Source organism: Hypanus sabinus, chromosome 31 (genome assembly GCF_030144855.1).
Source record: "Hypanus sabinus isolate sHypSab1 chromosome 31, sHypSab1.hap1, whole genome shotgun sequence".
Lineage (NCBI taxonomy): Eukaryota > Metazoa > Chordata > Chondrichthyes > Myliobatiformes > Dasyatidae > Hypanus > Hypanus sabinus.
This window is the reverse complement of record NC_082736.1, coordinates 1132014-1159999: the sequence shown is the minus strand read 5'-3', so window position 1 is coordinate 1159999 and position 27986 is coordinate 1132014. Positions and strand designations below refer to the sequence as shown.

Below are 27986 nucleotides of genomic sequence, written 5' to 3'. Positions count from 1 at the left end.
CTCCCACACTCAGTCCTCACTGTCCCGGTGTCACACCGTGTCCCGGTCTCCCACACTCAGTCCTCACTGTCCCCGTGTCACACCGTGTCCTGGGCTCCCACACTCAGTCCTCACTGTCCCCGTGTCACACCGTGTCCTGGTCACCCAGACTCAGTCCTCACTATCCCCGTGTCACACCGTGTCCTGGTCTCACACACTCATTCCTCACTGTCCACGTGTCACACCGTGTCCTGGTCTCCCACACTCAGTCCTCACTGTCCACGTATCACACCGTGTCCTGGTCTCCCACACTCAGTCTTCACTGTCCCCGTGTCACACTGTGTCCTGGTCTCCCACACTCCGTCCTCACTGTCCCCGTGTCACACCGTGACCTGGTCTCCCACACTCAGTCCTCACTGTCCCCGTGTCACACCGTGTCCTGGTCTCCCACACTCAGTCCTCAGTGTCCACGTGTCACACCATGTCCTGGTCTCCCACACTCAGTCCTCACTGTCCACGTGATTTCATACAAGGCACACAGTGATGATTTCATACGACACGGCACACAGTGATGATTTCATACGACACGGCACACAGTGATGATTTCATACGACACGGCACAGTGATGATTTCATACGACACGGCACACAGTGATGATTTCATACTACACGGCACACAGTGATGATTTCATACGACACGGCACACTGTGATGATTTCATACGACACGGCACACAGTGATGATTTCATACGACACGGCACACAGTGATGATTTCATACGACACGGCACACAGTGATGATTTCATACAAGGCACAGTCTGATGATTTCATACGACACGGCACACAGTGACGATTTCATACGACACGGCACACAGTGACGATTTCATACGACACGGCACACAGTGATGATTTCATACGACACGGCACAGTGATGATTTCATACGACACGGCACACAGTGATGATTGCATATGACACAGCACACAGTGATGATTTCATACGACACGGCACACAGTGATGATTTCATACGACACGGCACACTGTGATGATTTCATACAAGGCACAGTCTGATGATTTCATACGACACGGCACACAGTGACGATTTCATACGACACGATACACAGTGATGATTTCATATGACACGGCACACAGTGATGATTTCATACGACACGGCACACAGTGATGATTTCATACGACACGGCACACAGTGATGATTTCATACAAGGCACACAGTGATGATTTCATACACGGCACACAGTGATGATTTCATACAAGGCACACAGTGATGATTTCATACGACACGGCACACAGTGATGATTTCATACGACACGGCACACAGTGATGATTTCATACTCCATGGCACACAGTGATGATTTCATACAACATAGCACACAGTGATGATTTCATACGACGTGGCACACAGTGATGATTTCATACGACAAGGCACACAGTGATGATTTCATACGACACGGCACACAGTGATGATTTCATACGACAAGTCACACAGTGATGATTTCATACGACACGGCACACAGTGATGATTTCATACGACATGATTTCATACAACACGGCACACAGTGATGATTTCATACAAGGCACACAGTGATGATTTCATACAACACGGCACACAGTGATGATTTCATACGACACGGCACACAGTGATGATTTCATACGACACGGCACACAGTGATGATTTCATACGACACGGCACACAGTGATGATTTCATACGACACGGCACACAGTGATGATTTCATACGACACGGCACACAGTGATGATTTCATACGACATGGCACACAGTGATGATTTCATACGACACGGCACACAGTGCTGATTTCATACGACACGGCACACAGTGATGATTTCATACGACATGATTTCATACAACACGGCACACAGTGATGATTTCATACAAGGCACACAGTGATGATTTCATACAACACGGCACACAGTGATGATTTCATACAAGGCATACAGTGATGATTTCATACTACACGGCACACAGTGATGATTTCATACGACACGGCACACAGTGATGATTTCATACTACATGGCACACAGTGATGATTTCATACAAGGCACACAGTGATGATTTCATACGACATGATTTCATACAACACGGCACACAGTGATGATTTCATACAAGGCACACAGTGATGATTTCATACAAGGAACACAGTGATGATTTCATACAACACGGCACACAGTGATGATTTCATACAAGGCACACAGTGATGATTTCATACTACACGGCACACAGTGATGATTTCATACAAGGCACACAGTGATGATTTCATACAAGGCACACAGTGATGATTTCATACGACACGGCACACAGTGATGATTTCATACAAGGCACACAGTGATGATTTCATACGACATGATTTCATACAACACGGCACACAGTGATGATTTCATACAAGGCACACAGTGATGATTTCATACAACACGGCACACAGTGATGATTTCATACAAGGCACACAGTGATGATTTCATACAACACGGCACACAGTGATGATTTCATACAAGGCACACAGTGATGATTTCATACGACACGGCACACAGTGATGATTTCATACGACACGGCACACAGTGATGATTTCATACAAGGCACACAGTGATGATTTCATACGACATGATTTCATACAACACGGCACACAGTGATGATTTCATACGACACGGCACACAGTGATGATTTCATACAAGGCACACAGTGATGATTTCATACGACACGGCACACAGTGATGATTTCATACTCCAGGGCACACAGTGATGATTTCATACAAGGCACACAGTGATGATTTCATACGACATGATTTCATACGACACGGCACACAGTGATGATTTCATACGACACGGCACACAGTGATGATTTCATACGACACGGCACACAGTGATGATTTCATACAAGGCACACAGTGATGATTTCATACGACACGGCACACAGTGATGATTTCATACTCCAGGGCACACAGTGATGATTTCATACGACACGGCACACAGTGATGATTTCATACGACACGGCACACAGTGATGATTTCATACGACGTGGCACACAGTGATGATTTCAGACGACAAGGCACACAGTGATGATTTCATACGACGTGGCACACAGTGATGATTTCATACGACAAGGCACACAGTGATGATTTCATACGACACGGCACACAGTGATGATTTCATACGACAAGTCACACAGTGATGATTTCATACGACACGGCACACAGTGATGATTTCATACGACATGATTTCATACAACACGGCACACAGTGATGATTTCATACAAGGCACACAGTGATGATTTCATACAACACGGCACACAGTGATGATTTCATACGACACGGCACACAGTGATGATTTCATACGACACGGCACACAGTGATGATTTCATACGACACGGCACACAGTGATGATTTCATACGACACGGCACACAGTGATGATTTCATACGACATGGCACACAGTGATGATTTCATACGACACGGCACACAGTGCTGATTTCATACGACACGGCACACAGTGATGATTTCATACGACATGATTTCATACAACACGGCACACAGTGATGATTTCATACAAGGCACACAGTGATGATTTCATACAACACGGCACACAGTGATGATTTCATACAAGGCATACAGTGATGATTTCATACTACACGGCACACAGTGATGATTTCATACGACACGGCACACAGTGATGATTTCATACTACATGGCACACAGTGATGATTTCATACAAGGCACACAGTGATGATTTCATACGACATGATTTCATACAACACGGCACACAGTGATGATTTCATACAAGGCACACAGTGATGCTTTCATACAAGGAACACAGTGATGATTTCATACAACACGGCACACAGTGATGATTTCATACAAGGCACACAGTGATGATTTCATACTACACGGCACACAGTGATGATTTCATACAAGGCACACAGTGATGATTTCATACAAGGCACACAGTGATGATTTCATACGACACGGCACACAGTGATGATTTCATACAAGGCACACAGTGATGATTTCATACGACATGATTTCATACAACACGGCACACAGTGATGATTTCATACAAGGCACACAGTGATGATTTCATACAACACGGCACACAGTGATGATTTCATACAAGGCACACTGATGATTTCATACAACACGGCACACAGTGATGATTTCATACAAGGCACACAGTGATGATTTCATACGACACGGCACACAGTGATGATTTCATACGACACGGCACACAGTGATGATTTCATACAAGGCACACAGTGATGATTTCATACGACATGATTTCATACAACACGGCACACAGTGATGATTTCATACGACACGGCACACAGTGATGATTTCATACAAGGCACACAGTGATGATTTCATACGACACGGCACACAGTGATGATTTCATACTCCAGGGCACACAGTGATGATTTCATACAAGGCACACAGTGATGATTTCATACGACATGATTTCATACGACACGGCACACAGTGATGATTTCATACGACACGGCACACAGTGATGATTTCATACGACACGGCACACAGTGATGATTTCATACAAGGCACACAGTGATGATTTCATACGACACGGCACACAGTGATGATTTCATACTCCAGGGCACACAGTGATGATTTCATACGACACGGCACACAGTGATGATTTCATACGACACGGCACACAGTGATGATTTCATACGACGTGGCACACAGTGATGATTTCATACGACAAGGCACACAGTGATGATTTCATACGACAAGGCACACAGTGATGATTTCAGACGACAAGGCACACAGTGATGATTTCATACGACAAGGCACACAGTGATGATTTCATACGACAAGGCACACAGTGATGATTTCATACGACAAGGCACACAGTGATGATTTCATACGACATGATTTCATACAACACGGCACACAGTGATGATTTCATACGACATGATTTCATATAACACGGCACACAGTGATGATTTCATACAAGGCACACAGTGATGATTTCATACAACACGGCACACAGTGATGATTTCATACAAGGCACACAGTGATGATTTCATACGACACGGCACACAGTGATGATTTCATACGACGTGGCACACAGTGATGATTTCATACGACAAGGCACACAGTGATGATTTCATACGACAAGGGACACAGTGATGATTTCAGACGACAAGGCACACAGTGATGATTTCATATGACAAGGCACACAGTGATGATTTCAGACGACACGGCACACAGTGATGATTTCATACGACGTGGCACACAGTGATGATTTCATACGACAAGGCACACAGTGATGATTTCATACGACAAGGCACACAGTGATGATTTCATACGACAAGGCACACAGTGATGATTTCATACGACACGGCACACAGTGCTGATTTCATACGACACGGCACACAGTGATGATTTCGTACGACATGATTTCATACAACACGGCACACAGTGATGATTTCATACAAGGCACACAGTGATGATTTCATACAACACGGCACGCAGTGATGATTTCATACGACACGGCACGCAGTGATGATTTCATACGACACGGCACACAGTGATGATTTCATACTACACGGCACACAGTGATGATTTCATACGACACGGCACGCAGTGATGATTTCATACGACACGGCACGCAGTGACGATTTCATACGACATGGCACACAGTGACGATTTCATACGACATGATTTCATACAACACGGCACACAGTGATGATTTCATACAAGGCACACAGTGATGATTTCATACGACATGATTTCATACAACACGGCACACAGTGATGATTTCATACAAGGCACACAGTGATGATTTCATACAACACGGCACACAGTGATGATTCATACAAGGCACACAGTGATGATTTCATACGACACAGCACACAGTGATGATTTCATACGACACGGCACACAGTGATGATTTCATACGACAGCGCACACAGTGATGATTTCATACGACACGGCACACAGTGATGATTTCATACGACACGGCACACAGTGATGATTTCATACAACAAGGCACACAGTGATGATTTCATACGACACGGCACACAGTGATGTTTTCATACGACACGGCACACAGTGATGATTTCATACGACACGGCACACAGTGATGATTTCATACGACACGGCACACAGTGATGATTTCATACGACACGGCTCACAGTGATGATTTCATACGACACGGCACACAGTGATGATTTCATACGACACGGCACACAGTGATGATTTCATACGACACGGCACACAGTGATGATTTCATACGACAAGGCACACAGTGATGATTTCATACGACACGGCACACAGTGATGATTTCATACGACACGGCACACAGTGATGATTTCATACGACACGGCACACAGTAATGATTTCGTACGACATGATTTCATACAACACGGCACACAGTGATGATTTCATACAAGGCACACAGTGATGATTTCATACAACACGGCACGCAGTGATGATTTCATACGACACGGCACGCAGTGATGATTTCATACGACACGGCACACAGTGATGATTTCATACTACACGGCACACAGTGATGATTTCATACGACACGGCACGCAGTGATGATTTCATACGACACGGCACGCAGTGATGATTTCATACGACATGGCACACAGTGATGATTTCATACGACATGATTTCATACAACACGGCACACAGTGATGATTTCATACAAGGCACACAGTGATGATTTCATACAACATGATTTCATACAACACGGCACACAGTGATGATTTCATACAAGGCACACAGTGATGATTTCATACAACACGGCACACAGTGATGATTTCATACAAGGCACACAGTGATGATTTCATACGACACGGCACACAGTGATGATTTCATACGACACGGCACACAGTGATGATTTCATACGACAGCGCACACAGTGATGATTTCATACGACACGGCACACAGTGATGATTTCATACGACACGGCACACAGTGATGATTTCATACAACAAGGCACACAGTGATGATTTCATACGACACGGCACACAGTGATGTTTTCATACGACACGGCACACAGTGATGATTTCATACGACACGGCACACAGTGATGATTTCATACGACACGGCACACAGTGATGATTTCATACGACACGGCACACAGTGATGATTTCATACGACACGGCACACAGTGATGATTTCATACGACACGGCACACAGTGATGATTTCATACGACACGGCACACAGTGATGATTTCATACGACACGGCACACAGTGATGATTTCATACGACACGGCGCACAGTGATGATTTCATACGACACGGCGCACAGTGATGATTTCATACGACACGGCACACAGTGATGATTTTCATACGACACGGCACACAGTGATGATTTCATACGACACGGCACATAGTGATGATTTCATACAACACAGCACATAACAAACGAATGATCTAACAAACTTTAAGCTGCTTTGCTACGGAGCAGGATCTGAACTGCAGCTTTCCAGGATCAATCATCACTACATTCCACAGCCATAAATCCACGGAAATCCCTGACAGGCAGCCAAAGTTTAGCTGAAGGACTGAAAGACCCTGAAGTTATTTCAACAGACTATTCTCTCTATTTTCCGGAGAGGTAACACTTTGGCACGAACTCAGGTGATTCTGCAGATGCTGGAGGATGTAAATATTTTATTTACGCAGAGTTTTAGCATGGAACAGGTCTTCTCGATTGGACCGTAGTCTGATCACGGGACTATTTAACCTACTAACGGTACGCCTTTGGACTGTGGGAGCAACATGGAGCCCCCGGAAGAAACGCACGCACTCACGGGAAGAGTGTGTGAACTTTCTGACGGAGGACGCTGGAACAGAACCCCGAGCTGTAATGCCCCGGTGCCCCAAGCTGTTATGGTGTCTCCCTAATCATTACGCTACCTCAGTGGTACGTTTGAGCAACGAGTCAGAGGGACTCAGCAGGTCAGGCAGCGTCTACGGAGAGGAATACAGGGTAGCACAGCGGCTGGCGTGCTGTCCGAAAGCGTCAGCAACCCAGATTCAATCCCGCCACTGTCTGTGAGGGGTTTGCACGCTCTCCCCGCGACCGTGTGTGTTTCCTCCGAGTGCTCCGGTTTCCTCACACACCAATCGGTCACGTGGGTGTAATCGGGCGGCCCAGGCTTGTTGGGCCTGTTACTGTGCTGTACCTCCCGTTATTGGAAAAATAAATAAAGCCCTCACTTTGTGCCGAGACCCTTCAGCAGGACTCATTCCAGGCTAAGCTATATAGTGACAGACATGGCCATAACTCACCCCTCAACCAGGCCAACCCCAAAATCGCCCAGTCACACTGCAACCTGCCCCTGCAGCCCCTCCCAGTGCCGAGGTTGCCCCATAGCCACAGCCTTCTGCCCCCCCAACCCATCCAATGCCAGACCCTTCCTGGCAGGGCAGAGATCACGGCAACATTTCAGGAATCTCACCTCCATCCACCTCCACCGTTGCCAGGGCTTCCGTCCTCATCCCAGATTCCGGCAATCTGCCAAGTCCGGTCGGCAGGGGGATCAGCGGCTCCGGAAGGGCTGAGGCTTCCTTCAGAGTGGAGAGTTCCAGCGGCCAACAGGCCTCCCCGCCCTGGAGGAACACAACAGCAGTTCATTCACAGCAGTGTGTGTGTGAGAGCACGTCTGTGTGTGAGCGAGTGTACTACTGCGTGTGAGCGAGTGTACGTCTGTGGGTGAGGGAGTGTACGTCTGTGTGTAAGCGAGTGTACGTCTGTGTGTGAGGGAGTGTACGTCTGTGTGTGAGACAGTGTACGTCTGTGTGTGAGGGAGTGTACGTCTGTGTGACTGAGTGTACGTCTGTGTGAGAGCGAATGTACGTCTGTGTGTGAGCGAGTGTACTACTGCGTGTGAGCGAGTGTACTACTGCGTGTGAGCGAGTGTACGTCTGTGTGTGAGTGAGTGTACTACTGCGTGTGAGCGAGTGTACGTCTGTGTGAGAGTGAGTGTACGTCTGTGTGTGAGCGAGTGTACGTCTGTGTGAGAGTGAGTGTACGTCTGTGTGTGAGCGAGTGTATGCCTGTGTGTGAGCGAGTGTACTACTGCGTGTGAGCGAGTGTACGTCTGTGGGTGAGGGAGTGTACTACTGCGTGTGAGCGAGTGTACGTCTGTGTGAGAGTGAGTGTACGTCTGTGTGTGAGCGAGTGTACGTCTGTGTGAGAGTGAGTGTACGTCTGTGTGAGGGAGTGTACGTCTGTGTGTGAGTGAGTGTACGTCTGTGTGTGAGCGAGTGTACGTCTGTGTGTGAGCGAGTGTACGTCTGTGTGAGAGTGAGTGTACGTCTGTGTGAGCGAGAGTACGTCTGTGTGTGAGGGAGTGTACGTCTGTGGGTGAGGGAGTGTACGTCTGTGTGTGAGACAGTGTACGTCTGTGTGTGAGCGAGTGTACGTCTGTGTGTGAGGGAGTGTACGTCTGTGTGTGAGGGAGTGTACGTCTGTGTGTGAGGGAGTGTACGTCTGTGTGTGAGGGAGTGTACGTCTGTGTGAGAGGGAGCGTACGACTGCGAGTGAGCCAGAGTACGTCTGTGTGTGAGCGAGTGTACGTCTGTGTGTGAGTGAGTGTACGTCTGTGTGAGAGCGAGTGTACGTCTGTGTGTGAGCGAGTGTACGTCTGTGTGAGCGAGTGTACGTCTGTGTGAGAGTGAGTGTACGTCTGTGTGAGCGAGAGTACGTCTGTGTGTGAGGGAGTGTACTACTGCGTGTGAGCGAGTGTACGTCTGTGGGTGAGGGAGTGTACGTCTGTGTGTGAGCGAGTGTACGTCTGTGTGAGAGCGAGTGTACGTCTGTGAGAGCGAGTGTACGTCTGCGTGTAAGCGAGTGTACTACTGCGTGTGAGCGAGTGTACGTCTGTGTGAGAGCGAGTGTACGTCTGTGTGTGAGCGAGTGTACGTCTGTGTGAGAGCGAGTGTACGTCGTGAGTGCACGTCTGTGTGTGAGACAGTGTACGTCTGTGTGAGAGTGAGTGTACGTCTGTGTGTGAGACAGTGTACGTCTGTGTGTGAGCGAGTGTACGTCTGTGTGAGAGTGAGTGTACGTCTGTGTGTGAGACAGTGTACGTCTGTGTGTGAGCGAGTGTACGTCTGTGTGTGAGGGAGTGTACGTCTGTGAGAGCGAGTGTACGTCTGTGTGTGAGCGAGTGTACGTCTGTGTGAGAGTGAGTGTACGTCTGTGTGAGCGAGAGTACGTCTGTGTGTGAGGGAGTGTACTACTGCGTGTGAGCGAGTGTACGTCTGTGGGTGAGGGAGTGTACGTCTGTGTGTAAGCGAGTGTACGTCTGTGTGTGAGCGAGTGTACGTCTGTGGGTGAGACAGTGTACGTCTGTGTGTGAGCGAGTGTACGTCTGTGTGTGAGGGAGTGTACGTCTGTGTGTGAGACAGTGTACGTCTGTGTGTGAGCGAGTGTACGTCTGTGTGTGAGCGAGTGTACGTCTGTGTGTAAGGGAGTGTACGTCTGTGTGAGGGAGTGTACGTCTGTGTGTGAGCGAGTGTACGTCTGTGTGTGAGCGAGTGTACGTCTGTGTGTGAGCGAGTGTACGTCTGTGTGAGAGCGAGTGTACGTCTGTGTGTGAGCGAGTGTACGTCTGTGTGTGAGGGAGTGTACGTCTGTGTGTGAGCGAGTGTACGTCTGTGTGAGGGAGTGTACGTCTGTGTGTGAGGGAGTATACGTCTGTGTGTGAGGGAGTGTACGTCTGTGTGAGCGAGTGTACGTCTGTGTGTGAGCGAGTGTACGTCTGTGAGAGAGACAGTGTACGTCTGTGTGAGTGAGTGTACGTCTGTGTGTGAGCGAGTGTACGTCTGTGTGTGAGCGAGTGTACGTCTGTGAGAGAGACAGTGTACGTCTGTGTGAGTGAGTGTACGTCTGTGTGTGAGCGAGTGTACGTCTGTGTGTGAGCGAGTGTACGTCTGTGAGAGAGACAGTGTACGTCTGTGTGTGAGCGAGTGTACGTCTGTGTGTGAGCGAGTGTACGTCTGTGTGAGGGCGAGTGTACGTCTGTGAGAGAGACAGTGTACGTCTGTGTGTGAGCGAGTGTACGTCTGTGTGTGAGTGAGTGTACGTCTGTGTGTGAGACAGTGTACGTCTGTGTGTGAGGGAGTGTACGACTGCGAGTGAGCCAGAGTACGTCTGTGTGTGAGCGAGTGTACGTCTGTGTGTGAGGGAGTGTACGTCTGTGTGAGAGCGAGTGTACGTCTGTGTGTGAGACAGTGTACGTCTGTGTGTGAGCGAGTGTACGTCTGTGTGTGAGGGAGTGTACGTCTGTGTGAGAGCGAGTGTACGTCTGTGTGTGAGCGAGTGTACTACTGCGTGTGAGCGAGTGTACGTCTGTGTGTGAGGGAGTGTACGACTGCGAGTGAGCCAGAGTACGTCTGTGTGAGAGCGAGTGTACGTCTGTGTGTGAGCGAGTGTACTACTGCGTGTGAGCGAGTGTACGTCTGTGTGTGAGCGAGTGTACGTCTGTGTGTGAGTGAGTGTACGACTGCGTGTGAGCGAGTGTACGTCTGTGTGTGAGCGAGTGTACGTCTGTGAGAGAGACAGTGTACGTCTGTGTGTGAGCGAGTGTACGTCTGTGTGTGAGCGAGTGTACGTCTGTGAGAGAGACAGTGTACGTCTGTGTGTGAGCGAGTGTACGTCTGTGTGTGAGCGAGTGTACGTCTGTGAGAGAGACAGTGTACGTCTGTGTGAGCGAGTGTACGTCTGTGTGTAAGCGAGTGTACGTCTGTGTGTGAGACAGTGTACGTCTGTGTGTGAGGGAGTGTACGTCTGTGTGTGAGGGAGTGTACGTCTGTGTGTAAGCGAGTGTACGTCTGTGTGTGAGGGAGTGTACGTCTGTGTGTGAGACAGTGTACGTCTGTGTGTGAGGGAGTGTACGACTGCGAGTGAGCCAGAGTACGTCTGTGTGAGAGCGAGTGTACGTCTGTGTGTGAGGGAGTGTACGTCTGTGACTGTGAGAGCGAGTGTACGTCTGTGTGAGCGAGTGTACGTCTGTGTGAGAGCGAGTGTACGTCTGTGAGAGCGAGTGTACGTCTGTGTGTGAGCGAGTGTACGTCTGTGTGTGAGCGAGTGTACGTCTGAGTGAGAGTGAGTGTACGTCTGTGACAGCGAGTGTACGTCTGTGTGTGAGCGAGTGTACGTCTGTGTGTGAGCGAGTGTACGTCTGTGTGAGCGAGTGTACGTCTGTGTGAGAGCGAGTGTACGTCAGTGTGAGCGAGTGTACGTCTGTGTGTGAGCGAGTGTAAGTCTGTGTGAGCGAGTGTACGTCTGTGTGAGCGAGTGTACGTCTGTGTGAGCGAGTGTACGTCTGTGTGAGAGCGAGTGTACGTCTGTGTGAGAGCGAGTGTACGTCTGTGACTGTGAGAGCGAGTGTACGTCTGTGTGTGAGCGAGTGTACGTCTGTGTGAGCGAGTGTACGTCTGTGTGTGAGCGAGTGTACGTCTGTGTGTGAGGGAGTGTACGTCTGTGACTGTGAGAGCGAGTGTACGTCTGTGTGTGAGCGAGTGTACGTCTGTGTGTGAGCGAGTGTACGTCTGTGTGAGAGCGAGTGTACGTCTGTGTGAGCGAGTGTACGTCTGTGTGTGAGCGAGTGTACGTCTGTGTGTGAGCGAGTGTACGTCTGTGTGAGCGAGTGTACGTCTGTGTGTGAGCGAGTGTACGTCAGTGTGAGCGAGTGTACGTCTGTGTGTGAGTGAGTGTACGTCTGTGTGTGAGCGAGTGTACGTCTGTGTGTGAGACAGTGTACGTCTGTGTGTGAGGGAGTGTACGTCTGTGTGTGAGCGAGTGTACGTCTGTGTGTGAGTGAGTGTACGTCTGTGTGTGAGTGAGTGTACGTCTGTGTGTGAGCGAGTGTACGTCTGTGTGTGAGCGAGTGTACGTCTGTGTGTGAGCGAGTGTACGTCTGTGTGTGAGACAGTGTACGTCTGTGTGTGAGGGAGTGTACGTCTGTGTGTGAGGGAGTGTACTACTGCGTGTGAGCGAGTGTACGTCTGTGGGTGAGGGAGTGTACGTCTGTGTGTGAGCGAGTGTACGTCTGTGTGTGAGCGAGTGTACGTCTGTGTGAGCGAGTGTACGTCTGTGTGTGAGCGAGTGTACTACTGCGTGTGAGCGAGTGTACGTCTGTGGGTGAGGGAGTGTACTACTGCGTGTGAGCGAGTGTACGTCTGTGGGTGAGGGAGTGTACGTCTGTGTGTAAGCGAGTGTACGTCTGTGTGTGAGGGAGTGTACGTCTGTGTGAGCGAGTGTACGTCTGTGTGTGAGCGAGTGTACGTCTGTGTGTGAGTGAGTGTACGTCTGTGTGAGGGCGAGTGTACGTCTGTGTGTGAGCGAGTGTACGTCTGTGTGTGAGCGAGTGTACGTCTGTGTGTGGGCGAGTGTACGTCTGTGTGAGAGCGAGTGTACGTCTGTGTGTGAGCGAGTGTACGTCTGTGTGAGTGAGTGTACGTCTGTGTGTGAGCGAGTGTACGTCTGTGTGTGAGGGAGTGTACGTCTGTGTGTGAGTGAGTGCACGTCTGTGTGTGAGGGAGTGTACGTCTGTGTGTGAGACAGTGTACGTCTGTGTGTGAGGGAGTGTACGTCTGTGTGTGAGGGAGTGTACGTCTGTGTGTGAGGGAGTGTAGGACTGCGAGTGAGCCAGAGTACGTCTGTGTGAGAGCGAGTGTACGTCTGTGTGTGAGCGAGTGTACGTCTGTGTGAGAGCGAGTGTACGTCTGTGACTGTGAGAGCGAGTGTACGTCTGTGTGAGAGCGAGTGTACGTCTGTGTGAGCGAGTGTACTACTGCGTGTGAGCGAGTGTACGTCTGTGTGTGAGCGAGTGTACGTCTGTGTGTGAGTGAGTGAACGACTGCGTGTGAGCGAGTGTACGTCTGTGTGTGAGCGAGTGTACGTCTGTGTGTGAGCGAGTGTACGTCTGTGTGTGAGGGAGTGTACGTCTGTGTGAGGGAGTGTACGTCTGTGTGTGAGGGAGTGTACGTCTGTGTGAGCGAGTGTACGTCTGTGTGTGAGCGAGTGTACGTCTGTGTGTGAGGGAGTGTACGTCTGTGTGTGAGACAGTGTACGTCTGTGTGTGAGGGAGTGTACGACTGCGAGTGAGCCAGAGTACGTCTGTGTGAGAGCGAGTGTACGTCTGTGTGTGAGCGAGTGTACTACTGCGTGTGAGCGAGTGTACGTCTGTGTGTGAGCGAGTGTACGTCTGTGTGTGAGTGAGTGTACGACTGCGTGTGAGCGAGTGTACGTCTGTGTGTGAGCGAGTGTACGTCTGTGAGAGAGACAGTGTACGTCTGTGTGTGAGCGAGTGTACGTCTGTGTGTGAGTGAGTGTACGTCTGTGTGTGAGACAGAGTACGTCTGTGTGAGAGCGAGTGTACGTCTGTGTGTGAGCGAGTGTACTACTGCGTGTGAGCGAGTGTACGTCTGTGTGTGAGCGAGTGTACGACTGCGAGTGAGCCAGAGTACGTCTGTGTGAGAGCGAGTGTACGTCTGTGTGTGAGCGAGTGTACGTCTGTGAGAGCGAGTGTACGTCTGTGTGTGAGCGAGTGTACGTCTGTGTGAGAGTGAGTGTACGTCTGTGTGTGAGCGAGTGTACGTCTGTGACTGTGAGAGCGAGTGTACGTCTGTGTGTGAGCGAGTGTACGTCTGTGACTGTGAGAGCGAGTGTACGTCTGTGTGTGAGCGAGTGCACGTCTGTGTGTGAGCGAGTGTACGTCTGTGACTGTGAGAGCGAGTGTACGTCTGTGTGTGAGCGAGTGTACGTCTGTGTGTCAGCGAGTGTACGTCTGTGTGAGCGAGTGTACGTCTGTGTGTGAGCGAGTGTACGTCTGCGTGTGAGCGAGTGTACGTCTGTGTGTGAGCGAGTGTACGTCTGTGTGAGCGAGTGTACGTCTGTATGTGAGCGAGTGTACGTCTGTGTGTGAGCGAGTGTACGTCTGAGTGAGAGTGAGTGTACGTCTGTGACAGCGAGTGTACGTCTGTGTGTGAGCGAGTGTACGTCTGTGTGTGAGCGAGTGTACGTCTGTGTGAGCGAGTGTACGTCTGTGTGAGAGCGAGTGTACGTCAGTGTGAGCGAGTGTACGTCTGTGTGTGAGTGAGTGTACGTCTGTGTGAGCGAGTGTACGTCTGTGTGAGCGAGTGTACGTCTGTGTGAGCGAGTGTACGTCTGTGTGAGAGCGAGTGTACGTCTGTGACTGTGAGAGCGAGTGTACGTCTGTGTGTGAGCGAGTGTACGTCTGTGTGTGAGCGAGTGTACGTCTGTGTGAGCGAGTGTACGTCTGTGTGAGCGAGTGTACGTCTGTGTGTGAGCGAGTGTACGTCTGTGTGTGAGGGAGTGTACGTCTGTGACTGTGAGAGCGAGTGTACGTCTGTGTGTGAGCGAGTGTACGTCTGTGTGTGAGCGAGTGTACGTCTGTGTGAGAGCGAGTGTACGTCTGTGTGAGCGAGTGTACGTCTGTGTGTGAGCGAGTGTACGTCTGTGTGTGAGCGAGTGTACGTCTGTGTGAGAGTGAGTGTACTACTGCGTGTGAGCGAGTGTACGTCTGTGGGTGAGGGAGTGTACGTCTGTGTGTGAGCGAGTGTACGTCTGTGTGTGAGCGAGTGTACGTCTGTGTGAGCGAGTGTACGTCTGTGTGTGAGCGAGTGTACTACTGCGTGTGAGCGAGTGTACGTCTGTGGGTGAGGGAGTGTACTACTGCGTGTGAGCGAGTGTACGTCTGTGGGTGAGGGAGTGTACGTCTGTGTGTAAGCGAGTGTACGTCTGTGTGTGAGGGAGTGTACGTCTGTGTGTGAGGGAGTGTACGTCTGTGTGTGAGGGAGTGTACGACTGTGAGAGAGACAGTGTACGTCTGTGTGTGAGCGAGTGTACGTCTGTGTGTGAGTGAGTGTACGTCTGTGTGTGAGACAGTGTACGTCTGTGTGTGAGGGAGTGTACGACTGCGAGTGAGCCAGAGTACGTCTGTGTGAGAGCGAGTGTACGTCTGTGTGTGAGCGAGTGTACTACTGCGTGTGAGCGAGTGTACGTCTGTGTGTGAGGGAGTGTACGACTGCGAGTGAGCCAGAGTACGTCTGTGTGAGAGCGAGTGTACGTCTGTGTGTGAGCGAGTGTACTACTGCGTGTGAGCGAGTGTACGTCTGTGTGTGAGCGAGTGTACGTCTGTGTGTGAGAGCGAGTGTACGTCTGTGTGTGAGTGAGTGTACGTCTGTGTGTGAGCGAGTGTACGTCTGTGAGAGAGACAGTGTACGTCTGTGTGTGAGCGAGTGTACGTCTGTGTGAGCAAGTGTACGTCTGTGAGAGAGACAGTGTACGTCTGTGTGTGAGCGAGTGTACGTCTGTGTGTGAGCGAGTGTACGTCTGTGAGAGAGACAGTGTACGTCTGTGTGTGAGCGAGTGTACGTCTGTGTGTGAGCGAGTGTACGTCTGTGAGAGAGACAGTGTACGTCTGTGTGAGCGAGTGTACGTCTGTGTGTAAGCGAGTGTACGTCTGTGTGTGAGCGAGTGTACGTCTGTGAGAGAGACAGTGTACGTCTGTGTGTGAGCGAGTGTACGTCTGTGTGTGAGCGAGTGTACGTCTGTGAGAGAGACAGTGTACGTCTGTGTGAGCGAGTGTACGTCTGTGTGTAAGCGAGTGTACGTCTGTGTGTGAGACAGTGTACGTCTGTGTGTGAGGGAGTGTACGTCTGTGTGTGAGGGAGTGTACGTCTGTGTGTAAGCGAGTGTACGTCTGTGTGTGAGGGAGTGTACGTCTGTGTGTGAGACAGTGTACGTCTGTGTGTGAGGGAGTGTACGACTGCGAGTGAGCCAGAGTACGTCTGTGTGAGAGCGAGTGTACGTCTGTGTGTGAGGGAGTGTACGTCTGTGACTGTGAGAGCGAGTGTACGTCTGTGTGAGCGAGTGTACGTCTGTGTGAGAGCGAGTGTACGTCTGTGAGAGCGAGTGTACGTCTGTGTGTGAGTGAGTGTACGTCTGTGTGAGAGTGAGTGTACGTCTGTGTGTGAGCGAGTGTACGTCTGTGACTGTGAGAGCGAGTGTACGTCTGTGTGTGAGCGAGTGTACGTCTGTGACTGTGAGAGCGAGTGTACGTCTGTGTGTGAGCGAGTGCACGTCTGTGTGTGAGCGAGTGTACGTCTGTGACTGTGAGAGCGAGTGTACGTCTGTGTGTGAGCGAGTGTACGTCTGTGTGAGCGAGTGTACGTCTGTGTGTGAGCGAGTGTACGTCTGTGTGAGCGAGTGTACGTCTGTGTGTGAGCGAGTGTACGTCTGTGTGTGAGCGAGTGTACGTCTGAGTGAGAGTGAGTGTACGTCTGTGACAGCGAGTGTACGTCTGTGTGTGAGCGAGTGTACGTCTGTGTGTGAGCGAGTGTACGTCTGTGTGAGCGAGTGTACGTCTGTGTGAGAGCGAGTGTACGTCAGTGTGAGCGAGTGTACGTCTGTGTGTGAGTGAGTGTACGTCTGTGTGAGCGAGTGTACGTCTGTGTGAGCGAGTGTACGTCTGTGTGTGAGCGAGTGTACGTCTGTGACTGTGAGAGCGAGTGTACGTCTGTGTGTGAGCGAGTGTACGTCTGTGAGAGAGACAGTGTACGTCTGTGTGAGCGAGTGTACGTCTGTGTGTAAGCGAGTGTACGTCTGTGTGTGAGACAGTGTACGTCTGTGTGTGAGGGAGTGTACGTCTGTGTGTGAGGGAGTGTACGTCTGTGTGTAAGCGAGTGTACGTCTGTGTGTGAGGGAGTGTACGTCTGTGTGTGAGACAGTGTACGTCTGTGTGTGAGGGAGTGTACGACTGCGAGTGAGCCAGAGTACGTCTGTGTGAGAGCGAGTGTACGTCTGTGTGTGAGGGAGTGTACGTCTGTGACTGTGAGAGCGAGTGTACGTCTGTGTGAGCGAGTGTACGTCTGTGTGAGAGCGAGTGTACGTCTGTGAGAGCGAGTGTACGTCTGTGTGTGAGCGAGTGTACGTCTGTGTGTGAGCGAGTGTACGTCTGAGTGAGAGTGAGTGTACGTCTGTGACAGCGAGTGTACGTCTGTGTGTGAGCGAGTGTACGTCTGTGTGTGAGCGAGTGTACGTCTGTGTGAGCGAGTGTACGTCTGTGTGAGAGCGAGTGTACGTCAGTGTGAGCGAGTGTACGTCTGTGTGTGAGTGAGTGTACGTCTGTGTGAGCGAGTGTACGTCTGTGTGAGCGAGTGTACGTCTGTGTGAGCGAGTGTACGTCTGTGTGAGAGCGAGTGTACGTCTGTGACTGTGAGAGCGAGTGTACGTCTGTGTGTGAGCGAGTGTACGTCTGTGTGTGAGCGAGTGTACGTCTGTGTGAGCGAGTGTACGTCTGTGTGAGCGAGTGTACGTCTGTGTGTGAGCGAGTGTACGTCTGTGTGTGAGGGAGTGTACGTCTGTGACTGTGAGAGCGAGTGTACGTCTGTGTGTGAGCGAGTGTACGTCTGTGTGTGAGCGAGTGTACGTCTGTGTGAGAGCGAGTGTACGTCTGTGTGAGCGAGTGTACGTCTGTGTGTGAGCGAGTGTACGTCTGTGTGTGAGCGAGTGTACGTCTGTGTGAGAGTGAGTGTACTACTGCGTGTGAGCGAGTGTACGTCTGTGGGTGAGGGAGTGTACGTCTGTGTGTGAGCGAGTGTACGTCTGTGTGTGAGCGAGTGTACGTCTGTGTGAGCGAGTGTACGTCTGTGTGTGAGCGAGTGTACTACTGCGTGTGAGCGAGTGTACGTCTGTGGGTGAGGGAGTGTACTACTGCGTGAGAGCGAGTGTACGTCTGTAGGTGAGGGAGTGTACGTCTGTGTGTAAGCGAGTGTACGTCTGTGTGTGAGGGAGTGTACGTCTGTGTGAGCGAGTGTACGTCTGTGTGTGAGCGAGTGTACGTCTGTGTGTGAGTGAGTGTACGTCTGTGTGAGGGCGAGTGTACGTCTGTGTGTGAGTGAGTGCACGTCTGTGTGTGAGGGAGTGTACGTCTGTGTGTGAGACAGTGTACGTCTGTGTGTGAGGGAGTGTACGACTGCGAGTGAGCCAGAGTACGTCTGTGTGAGAGCGAGTGTACGTCTGTGTGTGAGCGAGTGTACGTCTGTGTGAGAGCGAGTGTACGTCTGTGACTGTGAGAGCGAGTGTACGTCTGTGTGAGAGCGAGTGTACGTCTGTGTGAGCGAGTGTACTACTGCGTGTGAGCGAGTGTACGTCTGTGTGAGCGAGTGTACTACTGCGTGTGAGCGAGTGTACGTCTGTGTGTGAGCGAGTGTACGTTTGTGTGTGAGTGAGTGTACGACTGCGTGTGAGCGAGTGTACGTCTGTGTGTGAGCGAGTGTACGTCTGTGTGTGAGCGAGTGTACGTCTGTGTGTGAGGGAGTGTACGTCTGTGTGAGGGAGTGTACGTCTGTGTGTGAGGGAGTGTACGTCTGTGTGAGCGAGTGTACGTCTGTGTGTGAGCGAGTGTACGTCTGTGTGTGAGGGAGTGTACGTCTGTGTGTGAGACAGTGTACGTCTGTGTGTGAGGGAGTGTACGACTGCGAGTGAGCCAGAGTACGTCTGTGTGAGAGCGAGTGTACGTCTGTGTGTGAGCGAGTGTACTACTGCGTGTGAGCGAGTGTACGTCTGTGTGTGAGCGAGTGTACGTCTGTGTGTGAGTGAGTGTACGACTGCGTGTGAGCGAGTGTACGTCTGTGTGTGAGCGAGTGTACGTCTGTGAGAGAGACAGTGTACGTCTGTGAGAGAGACAGTGTACGTCTGTGTGTGAGCGAGTGTACGTCTGTGTGTAAGCGAGTGTACGTCTGTGTGTGAGTGAGTGTACGTCTGTGTGTGAGACAGTGTACGTCTGTGTGTGAGGGAGTGTACGACTGCGAGTGAGCCAGAGTACGTCTGTGTGAGAGCGAGTGTACGTCTGTGTGTGAGCGAGTGTACTACTGCGTGTGAGCGAGTGTACGTCTGTGTGTGAGGGAGTGTACGACTGCGAGTGAGCCAGAGTACGTCTGTGTGAGAGCGAGTGTACGTCTGTGTGTGAGCGAGTGTACTACTGCGTGTGAGCGAGTGTACGTCTGTGTGTGAGCGAGTGTACGTCTGTGTGTGAGTGAGTGTACGACTGCGTGTGAGCGAGTGTACGTCTGTGTGTGAGCGAGTGTACGTCTGTGAGAGAGACAGTGTACGTCTGTGTGAGAGCGAGTGTACGTCTGTGTGTGAGCGAGTGTACGTCTGTGTGTGAGCGAGTGTACGTCTGTGAGAGAGACAGTGTACGTCTGTGTGTGAGCGAGTGTACGTCTGTGTGTGAGCGAGTGTACGTCTGTGAGAGAGACAGTGTACGTCTGTGTGAGCGAGTGTACGTCTGTGTGTAAGCGAGTGTACGTCTGTGTGTGAGACAGTGTACGTCTGTGTGTGAGGGAGTGTACGTCTGTGTGTGAGGGAGTGTACGTCTGTGTGTAAGCGAGTGTACGTCTGTGTGTGAGGGAGTGTACGTCTGTGTGTGAGACAGTGTACGTCTGTGTGTGAGGGAGTGTACGACTGCGAGTGAGCCAGAGTACGTCTGTGTGAGAGCGAGTGTACGTCTGTGTGTGAGGGAGTGTACGTCTGTGACTGTGAGAGCGAGTGTACGTCTGTGTGAGCGAGTGTACGTCTGTGTGAGAGCGAGTGTACGTCTGTGAGAGCGAGTGTACGTCTGTGTGTGAGCGAGTGTACGTCTGTGTGAGAGTGAGTGTACGTCTGTGTGTGAGCGAGTGTACGTCTGTGACTGTGAGAGCGAGTGTACGTCTGTGTGTGAGCGAGTGTACGTCTGTGACTGTGAGAGCGAGTGTACGTCTGTGTGTGAGCGAGTGCACGTCTGTGTGTGAGCGAGTGTACGTCTGTGACTGTGAGAGCGAGTGTACGTCTGTGTGTGAGCGAGTGTACGTCTGTGTGTGAGCGAGTGTACGTCTGTGTGAGCGAGTGTACGTCTGTGTGTGAGCGAGTGTACGTCTGTGTGAGCGAGTGTACGTCTGTGTGTGAGCGAGTGTACGTCTGTGTGAGAGCGAGTGTACGTCTGTGTGAGAGCGAGTGTAAGTCTGTGTGAGGGAGTGTACGTCTGTGTGAGAGCGAGTGTACGTCTGAGAGTGAGTGTACGTCTGTGACAGCGAGTGTACGTCTGTGTGTGAGCGAGTGTACGTCTGTGTGTGAGCGAGTGTACGTCTGTGTGAGCGAGTGTACGTCTGTGTGTGAGTGAGTGTACGTCTGTGTGTGAGCGAGTGTACGTCTGTGTGTGAGTGAGTGTACGTCTGTGTGAGCGAGTGTACGTCTGAGTGAGAGTGAGTGTACGTCTGTGACAGCGAGTGTACGTCTGTGTGTGAGCGAGTGTACGTCTGTGTGTGAGCGAGTGTACGTCTGTGTGAGCGAGTGTACGTCTGCGTGAGAGCGAGTGTACGTCAGTGTGAGCGAGTGTACGTCTGTGTGTGAGTGAGTGTACGTCTGTGAGAGAGACAGTGTACGTCAGTGTGAGCGAGTGTACGTCTGTGTGTGAGGGAGTGTACGTCTGTGTGAGAGCGAGTGCACGTCTGTGTGTGAGCGAGTGTACGTCTGTGTGTGAGTGAGTGTACGTCTGTGTGAGCGAGTGTACGTCTGTGTGAGCGAGTGTACGTCTGTGTGAGAGCGAGTGTACGTCTGTGACTGTGAGAGCGAGTGTACGTCTGTGTGTGAGCGAGTGTACGTCTGTGTGTGAGCGAGTGTACGTCTGTGTGAGCGAGTGTACGTCTGTGTGAGCGAGTGTACGTCTGTGTGTGAGCGAGTGTACGTCTGTGTGTGAGGGAGTGTACGTCTGTGACTGTGAGAGCGAGTGTACGTCTGTGTGTGAGCGAGTGTACGTCTGTGTGTGAGCGAGTGTACGTCTGTGTGAGAGCGAGTGTACGTCTGTGTGAGCGAGTGTACGTCTGTGTGTGAGCGAGTGTACGTCTGTGTGTGAGCGAGTGTACGTCTGTGTGAGAGTGAGTGTACTACTGCGTGTGAGCGAGTGTACGTCTGTGGGTGAGGGAGTGTACGTCTGTGTGTGAGCGAGTGTACGTCTGTGTGTGAGCGAGTGTACGTCTGTGTGAGCGAGTGTACGTCTGCGTGTGAGCGAGTGTACTACTGCGTGTGAGCGAGTGTACGTCTGTGGGTGAGGGAGTGTACGTCTGTGGGTGAGGGAGTGTACGTCTGTGTGTAAGCGAGTGTACGTCTGTGTGTGAGAACGAGTGTACGTCTGTGTGTGAGAACGAGTGTACGTCTGTGTGTAAGCGAGTGTACGTCTGTGTGTGAGAACGAGTGTACGTCTGTGTGTAAGCGAGTGTACGTCTGTGTGTGAGGGAGTGTACGTCTGTGTGTGAGACAGTGTACGTCTGTGTGTGAGGGAGTGTACGTCTGTGTGTGAGACAGTGTACGTCTGTGTGTGAGACAGTGTACGTCTGTGTGAGAGCGAGTGTACGTCTGTGTGTGAGCGAGTGTACGTCTGTGTGTGAGCGAGTGTACGTCTGTGTGAGCGAGTGTACGTCTGTGTGAGCGAGTGTACGTCTGTGTGAGAGCGAGTGTACGTCTGTGTGAGCGAGTGTACTACTGCGTGTGAGCGAGTGTACGTCTGTGTGTGAGCGAGTGTACGTCTGTGAGAGAGACAGTGTACGTCTGTGTGTGAGCGAGTGTACGTCTGTCTGTGAGCGAGTGTACGTCTGTGAGAGAGACAGTGTACGTCTGTGTGTGAGCGAGTGTACGTCTGTGTGTGAGTGAGTGTACGTCTGTGTGTGAGACAGTGTACGTCTGTGTGTGAGGGAGTGTACGACTGCGAGTGAGCCAGAGTACGTCTGTGTGAGAGCGAGTGTACGTCTGTGTGTGAGCGAGTGTACTACTGCGTGTGAGCGAGTGTACGTCTGTGTGTGAGGGAGTGTACGACTGCGAGTGAGCCAGAGTACGTCTGTGTGAGAGCGAGTGTACGTCTGTGTGTGAGCGAGTGTACTACTGCGTGTGAGCGAGTGTACGTCTGTGTGTGAGCGAGTGTACGTCTGTGTGTGAGAGCGAGTGTACGTCTGTGTGTGAGTGAGTGTACGTCTGTGAGAGAGACAGTGTACGTCTGTGTGTGAGGGAGTGTACGTCTGTGTGTGAGCGAGTGTACGTCTGTGTGAGCGAGTGTACGTCTGTGTGTAAGCGAGTGTACGTCTGTGTGTGAGCGAGTGTACGTCTGTGAGAGAGACAGTGTACGTCTGTGTGTGAGCGAGTGTACGTCTGTGTGTGAGCGAGTGTACGTCTGTGAGAGAGACAGTGTACGTCTGTGTGAGCGAGTGTACGTCTGTGTGTAAGCGAGTGTACGTCTGTGTGTGAGACAGTGTACGTCTGTGTGTGAGGGAGTGTACGTCTGTGTGTGAGGGAGTGTACGTCTGTGTGTAAGCGAGTGTACGTCTGTGTGTGAGGGAGTGTACGTCTGTGTGTGAGACAGTGTACGTCTGTGTGTGAGGGAGTGTACGACTGCGAGTGAGCCAGAGTACGTCTGTGTGAGAGCGAGTGTACGTCTGTGTGTGAGGGAGTGTACGTCTGTGACTGTGAGAGCGAGTGTACGTCTGTGTGAGCGAGTGTACGTCTGTGTGAGAGCGAGTGTACGTCTGTGAGAGCGAGTGTACGTCTGTGTGTGAGCGAGTGTACGTCTGTGTGAGAGTGAGTGTACGTCTGTGTGTGAGCGAGTGTACGTCTGTGACTGTGAGAGCGAGTGTACGTCTGTGTGTGAGCGAGTGTACGTCTGTGACTGTGAGAGCGAGTGTACGTCTGTGTGTGAGCGAGTGCACGTCTGTGTGTGAGCGAGTGTACGTCTGTGACTGTGAGAGCGAGTGTACGTCTGTGTGTGAGCGAGTGTACGTCTGTGTGAGCGAGTGTACGTCTGTGTGTGAGCGAGTGTACGTCTGTGTGAGCGAGTGTACGTCTGTGTGTGAGCGAGTGTACGTCTGTGTGTGAGCGAGTGTACGTCTGAGTGAGAGTGAGTGTACGTCTGTGACAGCGAGTGTACGTCTGTGTGTGAGCGAGTGTACGTCTGTGTGTGAGCGAGTGTACGTCTGTGTGTGAGCGAGTGTACGTCTGTGTGTGAGCGAGTGTACGTCTGTGTGTGAGCGAGTGTACGTCTGTGTGTGAGCGAGTGTACGTCTGTGTGAGCGAGTGTACGTCTGTGTGAGAGCGAGTGTACGTCAGTGTGAGCGAGTGTACGTCTGTGTGTGAGTGAGTGTACGTCTGTGTGAGCGAGTGTACGTCTGTGTGTGAGCGAGTGCACGTCTGTGACTGTGAGAGCGAGTGTACGTCTGTGTGTGAGCGAGTGTACGTCTGTGACTGTGAGAGCGAGTGTACGTCTGTGTGTGAGCGAGTGCACGTCTGTGTGTGAGCGAGTGTACGTCTGTGACTGTGAGAGCGAGTGTACGTCTGTGTGTGAGCGAGTGTACGTCTGTGTGTGAGCGAGTGTACGTCTGTGAGAGAGACAGTGTACGTCTGTGTGTGAGCGAGTGTACGTCTGTGTGTGAGTGAGTGTACGTCTGTGTGTGAGACAGTGTACGTCTGTGTGTGAGGGAGTGTACGACTGCGAGTGAGCCAGAGTACGTCTGTGTGAGAGCGAGTGTACGTCTGTGTGTGAGCGAGTGCACTACTGCGTGTGAGCGAGTGTACGTCTGTGTGTGAGGGAGTGTACGACTGCGAGTGAGCCAGAGTACGTCTGTGTGAGAGCGAGTGTACGTCTGTGTGTGAGCGAGTGTACTACTGCGTGTGAGCGAGTGTACGTCTGTGTGTGAGCGAGTGTACGTCTGTGTGTGAGAGCGAGTGTACGTCTGTGTGTGAGTGAGTGTACGTCTGTGAGAGAGACAGTGTACGTCTGTGTGTGAGGGAGTGTACGTCTGTGTGTGAGCGAGTGTACGTCTGTGTGAGCGAGTGTACGTCTGTGTGTAAGCGAGTGTACGTCTGTGTGTGAGCGAGTGTACGTCTGTGAGAGAGACAGTGTACGTCTGTGTGTGAGCGAGTGTACGTCTGTGTGTGAGCGAGTGTACGTCTGTGAGAGAGACAGTGTACGTCTGTGTGAGCGAGTGTACGTCTGTGTGTAAGCGAGTGTACGTCTGTGTGTGAGACAGTGTACGTCTGTGTGTGAGGGAGTGTACGTCTGTGTGTGAGGGAGTGTACGTCTGTGTGTAAGCGAGTGTACGTCTGTGTGTGAGGGAGTGTACGTCTGTGTGTGAGACAGTGTACGTCTGTGTGTGAGGGAGTGTACGACTGCGAGTGAGCCAGAGTACGTCTGTGTGAGAGCGAGTGTACGTCTGTGTGTGAGGGAGTGTACGTCTGTGACTGTGAGAGCGAGTGTACGTCTGTGTGAGCGAGTGTACGTCTGTGTGAGAGCGAGTGTACGTCTGTGAGAGCGAGTGTACGTCTGTGTGTGAGCGAGTGTACGTCTGTGTGAGAGTGAGTGTACGTCTGTGTGTGAGCGAGTGTACGTCTGTGACTGTGAGAGCGAGTGTACGTCTGTGTGTGAGCGAGTGTACGTCTGTGACTGTGAGAGCGAGTGTACGTCTGTGTGTGAGCGAGTGCACGTCTGTGTGTGAGCGAGTGTACGTCTGTGACTGTGAGAGCGAGTGTACGTCTGTGTGTGAGCGAGTGTACGTCTGTGTGAGCGAGTGTACGTCTGTGTGTGAGCGAGTGTACGTCTGTGTGAGCGAGTGTACGTCTGTGTGTGAGCGAGTGTACGTCTGTGTGTGAGCGAGTGTACGTCTGAGTGAGAGTGAGTGTACGTCTGTGACAGCGAGTGTACGTCTGTGTGTGAGCGAGTGTACGTCTGTGTGTGAGCGAGTGTACGTCTGTGTGTGAGCGAGTGTACGTCTGTGTGTGAGCGAGTGTACGTCTGTGTGTGAGCGAGTGTACGTCTGTGTGAGCGAGTGTACGTCTGTGTGAGAGCGAGTGTACGTCAGTGTGAGCGAGTGTACGTCTGTGTGTGAGTGAGTGTACGTCTGTGTGAGCGAGTGTACGTCTGTGTGTGAGCGAGTGCACGTCTGTGACTGTGAGAGCGAGTGTACGTCTGTGTGTGAGCGAGTGTACGTCTGTGACTGTGAGAGCGAGTGTACGTCTGTGTGTAAGCGAGTGCACGTCTGTGTGTGAGCGAGTGTACGTCTGTGACTGTGAGAGCGAGTGTACGTCTGTGTGTGAGCGAGTGTACGTCTGTGTGTGAGCGAGTGTACGTCTGTGTGAGCGAGTGTACGTCTGTGTGAGCGAGTGTACGTCTGTGTGAGCGAGTGTACGTCTGTGTGTGAGCGAGTGTACGTCTGTGTGTGAGGGAGTGTACGTCTGTGTGAGCGAGTGTACGTCTGTGTGTGAGCGAGTGTACGTCTGTGTGAGAGCGAGTGTACGTCTGTGTGTGAGCGAGTGTACGTCTGTGTGTGAGCGAGTGTACGTCTGTGTGTGAGTGAGTGTACGTCTGCGTGTGAGCGAGTGTACGTCTGTGTGAGCGAGTGTACGTCTGTGTGAGCGAGTGTACGTCTGTGTGAGCGAGTGTACGTCTGTGTGTGAGTGAGTGTACGTCTGCGTGTGAGCGAGTGTACGTCTGTGTGAGGGAGTGTACGTCTGTGTGAGAGCGAGTGTACGTCTGTGTGTGAGTGAGTGTACGTCTGTGTGAGCGAGTGTACGTCTGTGTGAGCGAGTGTACGTCTGTGACTGTGAGAGCGAGTGTACGTCTGTGTGTGAGCGAGTGTACGTCTGTGTGAGAGCGAGTGTACGTCTGTGTGTGAGCGAGTGTACGTCTGTGTGTGAGTGAGTGTACGTCTGTGTGTGAGGGAGTGTACGTCTGTGTGAGCGAGTGTACGTCTGTGTGTGAGGGAGTGTACGTCTGTGTGAGCGAGTGTACGTCTGTGTGAGCGACTGTACGTCTGTGACTGTGAGAGCGAGTGTACGTCTGTGACAGCGAGTGTACGTCTGTGTGAGCGACTGTACGTCTGTGACTGTGAGAGCCAGTGTACGTCTGTGACAGCGAGTGTACGTCTGTGTGTGAGCGAGTGTACGTCTGTGTGCGGGTGAGACACTGGGTGGGTTTATCAGCCGCTGTGACTGGTGTGCGGGTGAGACACTGGGTGGGTTTATCAGCCGCTGTGACTGGTGTGCGGGTGAGGGCAGTGGGTGGGTTTATCAGCCGCTGTGACTGGTGTGCGGGTGAGACAATGGGTGGGTTTATCAGCCGCTGTGACTGGTGTGCGGGTGAGGGCACTGGGTGGGTTTATCAGCCGCTGTGACTGGTGTGCGGGTGAGACACTGGGTGGGTTTATCAGCCGCTGTGACTGGTGTGCGGGTGAGACACTGGGTGGGTTTATCAGCCGCTGTGACTGGTGTGCGGGTGAGACACTGGGTGGGTTTATCAGCCGCTGTGACTGGTGTGCGGGTGAGACACTGGGTGGGTTTATCAGCCGCTGTGACTGGTGTGCGGGTGAGACACTGGGTGGGTTTATCAGCCGCTGTGACTGGTGTGCGGGTGAGACACTGGGTGGGTTTATCAGCCGCTGTGACTGGTGTGCGGGTGAGACACTGGGTGGGTTTATCAGCCGCTGTGACTGGTGTGCGGGTGAGACACTGGGTGGGTTTATCAGCCGCTGTGACTGGTGTGCGGGTGAGGGCACTGGGTGGGTTTATCAGCCGCTGTGACTGGTGTGCGGGTGAGACACTGGGTGGGTTTACCAGCCGCTGTGACTGGTGTGCGGGTGAGACACTGGGTGGGTTTATCAGCCGCTGTGACTGGTGTGCGGGTGAGGACACTGGGTGGGTTTATCAGCCGCTGTGACTGGTGTGCGGGTGAGACACTGGGTGGGTTTATCAGCCGCTGTGACTGGTGTGCGGGTGAGACACTGGGTGGGTATATCAGCCGCTGTGACTGGTGTGCGGGTGAGGGCACTGGGTGGGTTTATCAGCCGCTGTGACTGGTGTGCGGGTGAGACACTGGGTGGGTTTATCAGCCGCTGTGACTGGTGTGCGGGTGAGACACTGGGTGGGTTTATCAGCCGCTGTGACTGGTGTGCGGGTGAGGGCACTGGG

At 51.8% G+C, this 27986-nt stretch overlaps 1 protein-coding gene across 2 annotated transcripts in view; it reads right to left on the bottom strand.

Moving 5' to 3' along the window:
• The window catches only part of LOC132383726 (sorting nexin-15-like), a 237046-nt gene that overhangs the window by 177929 nt on the left and 31131 nt on the right, over positions 1 to 27986 (bottom strand). For both annotated transcript variants that reach the window (XM_059954919.1, XM_059954918.1), the window contains one exon: positions 8431 to 8581. In XM_059954919.1, the coding sequence (XP_059810902.1) occupies positions 8431 to 8581 (151 nt within the window). The remainder of the gene's footprint in view (positions 1 to 8430; positions 8582 to 27986) is intronic.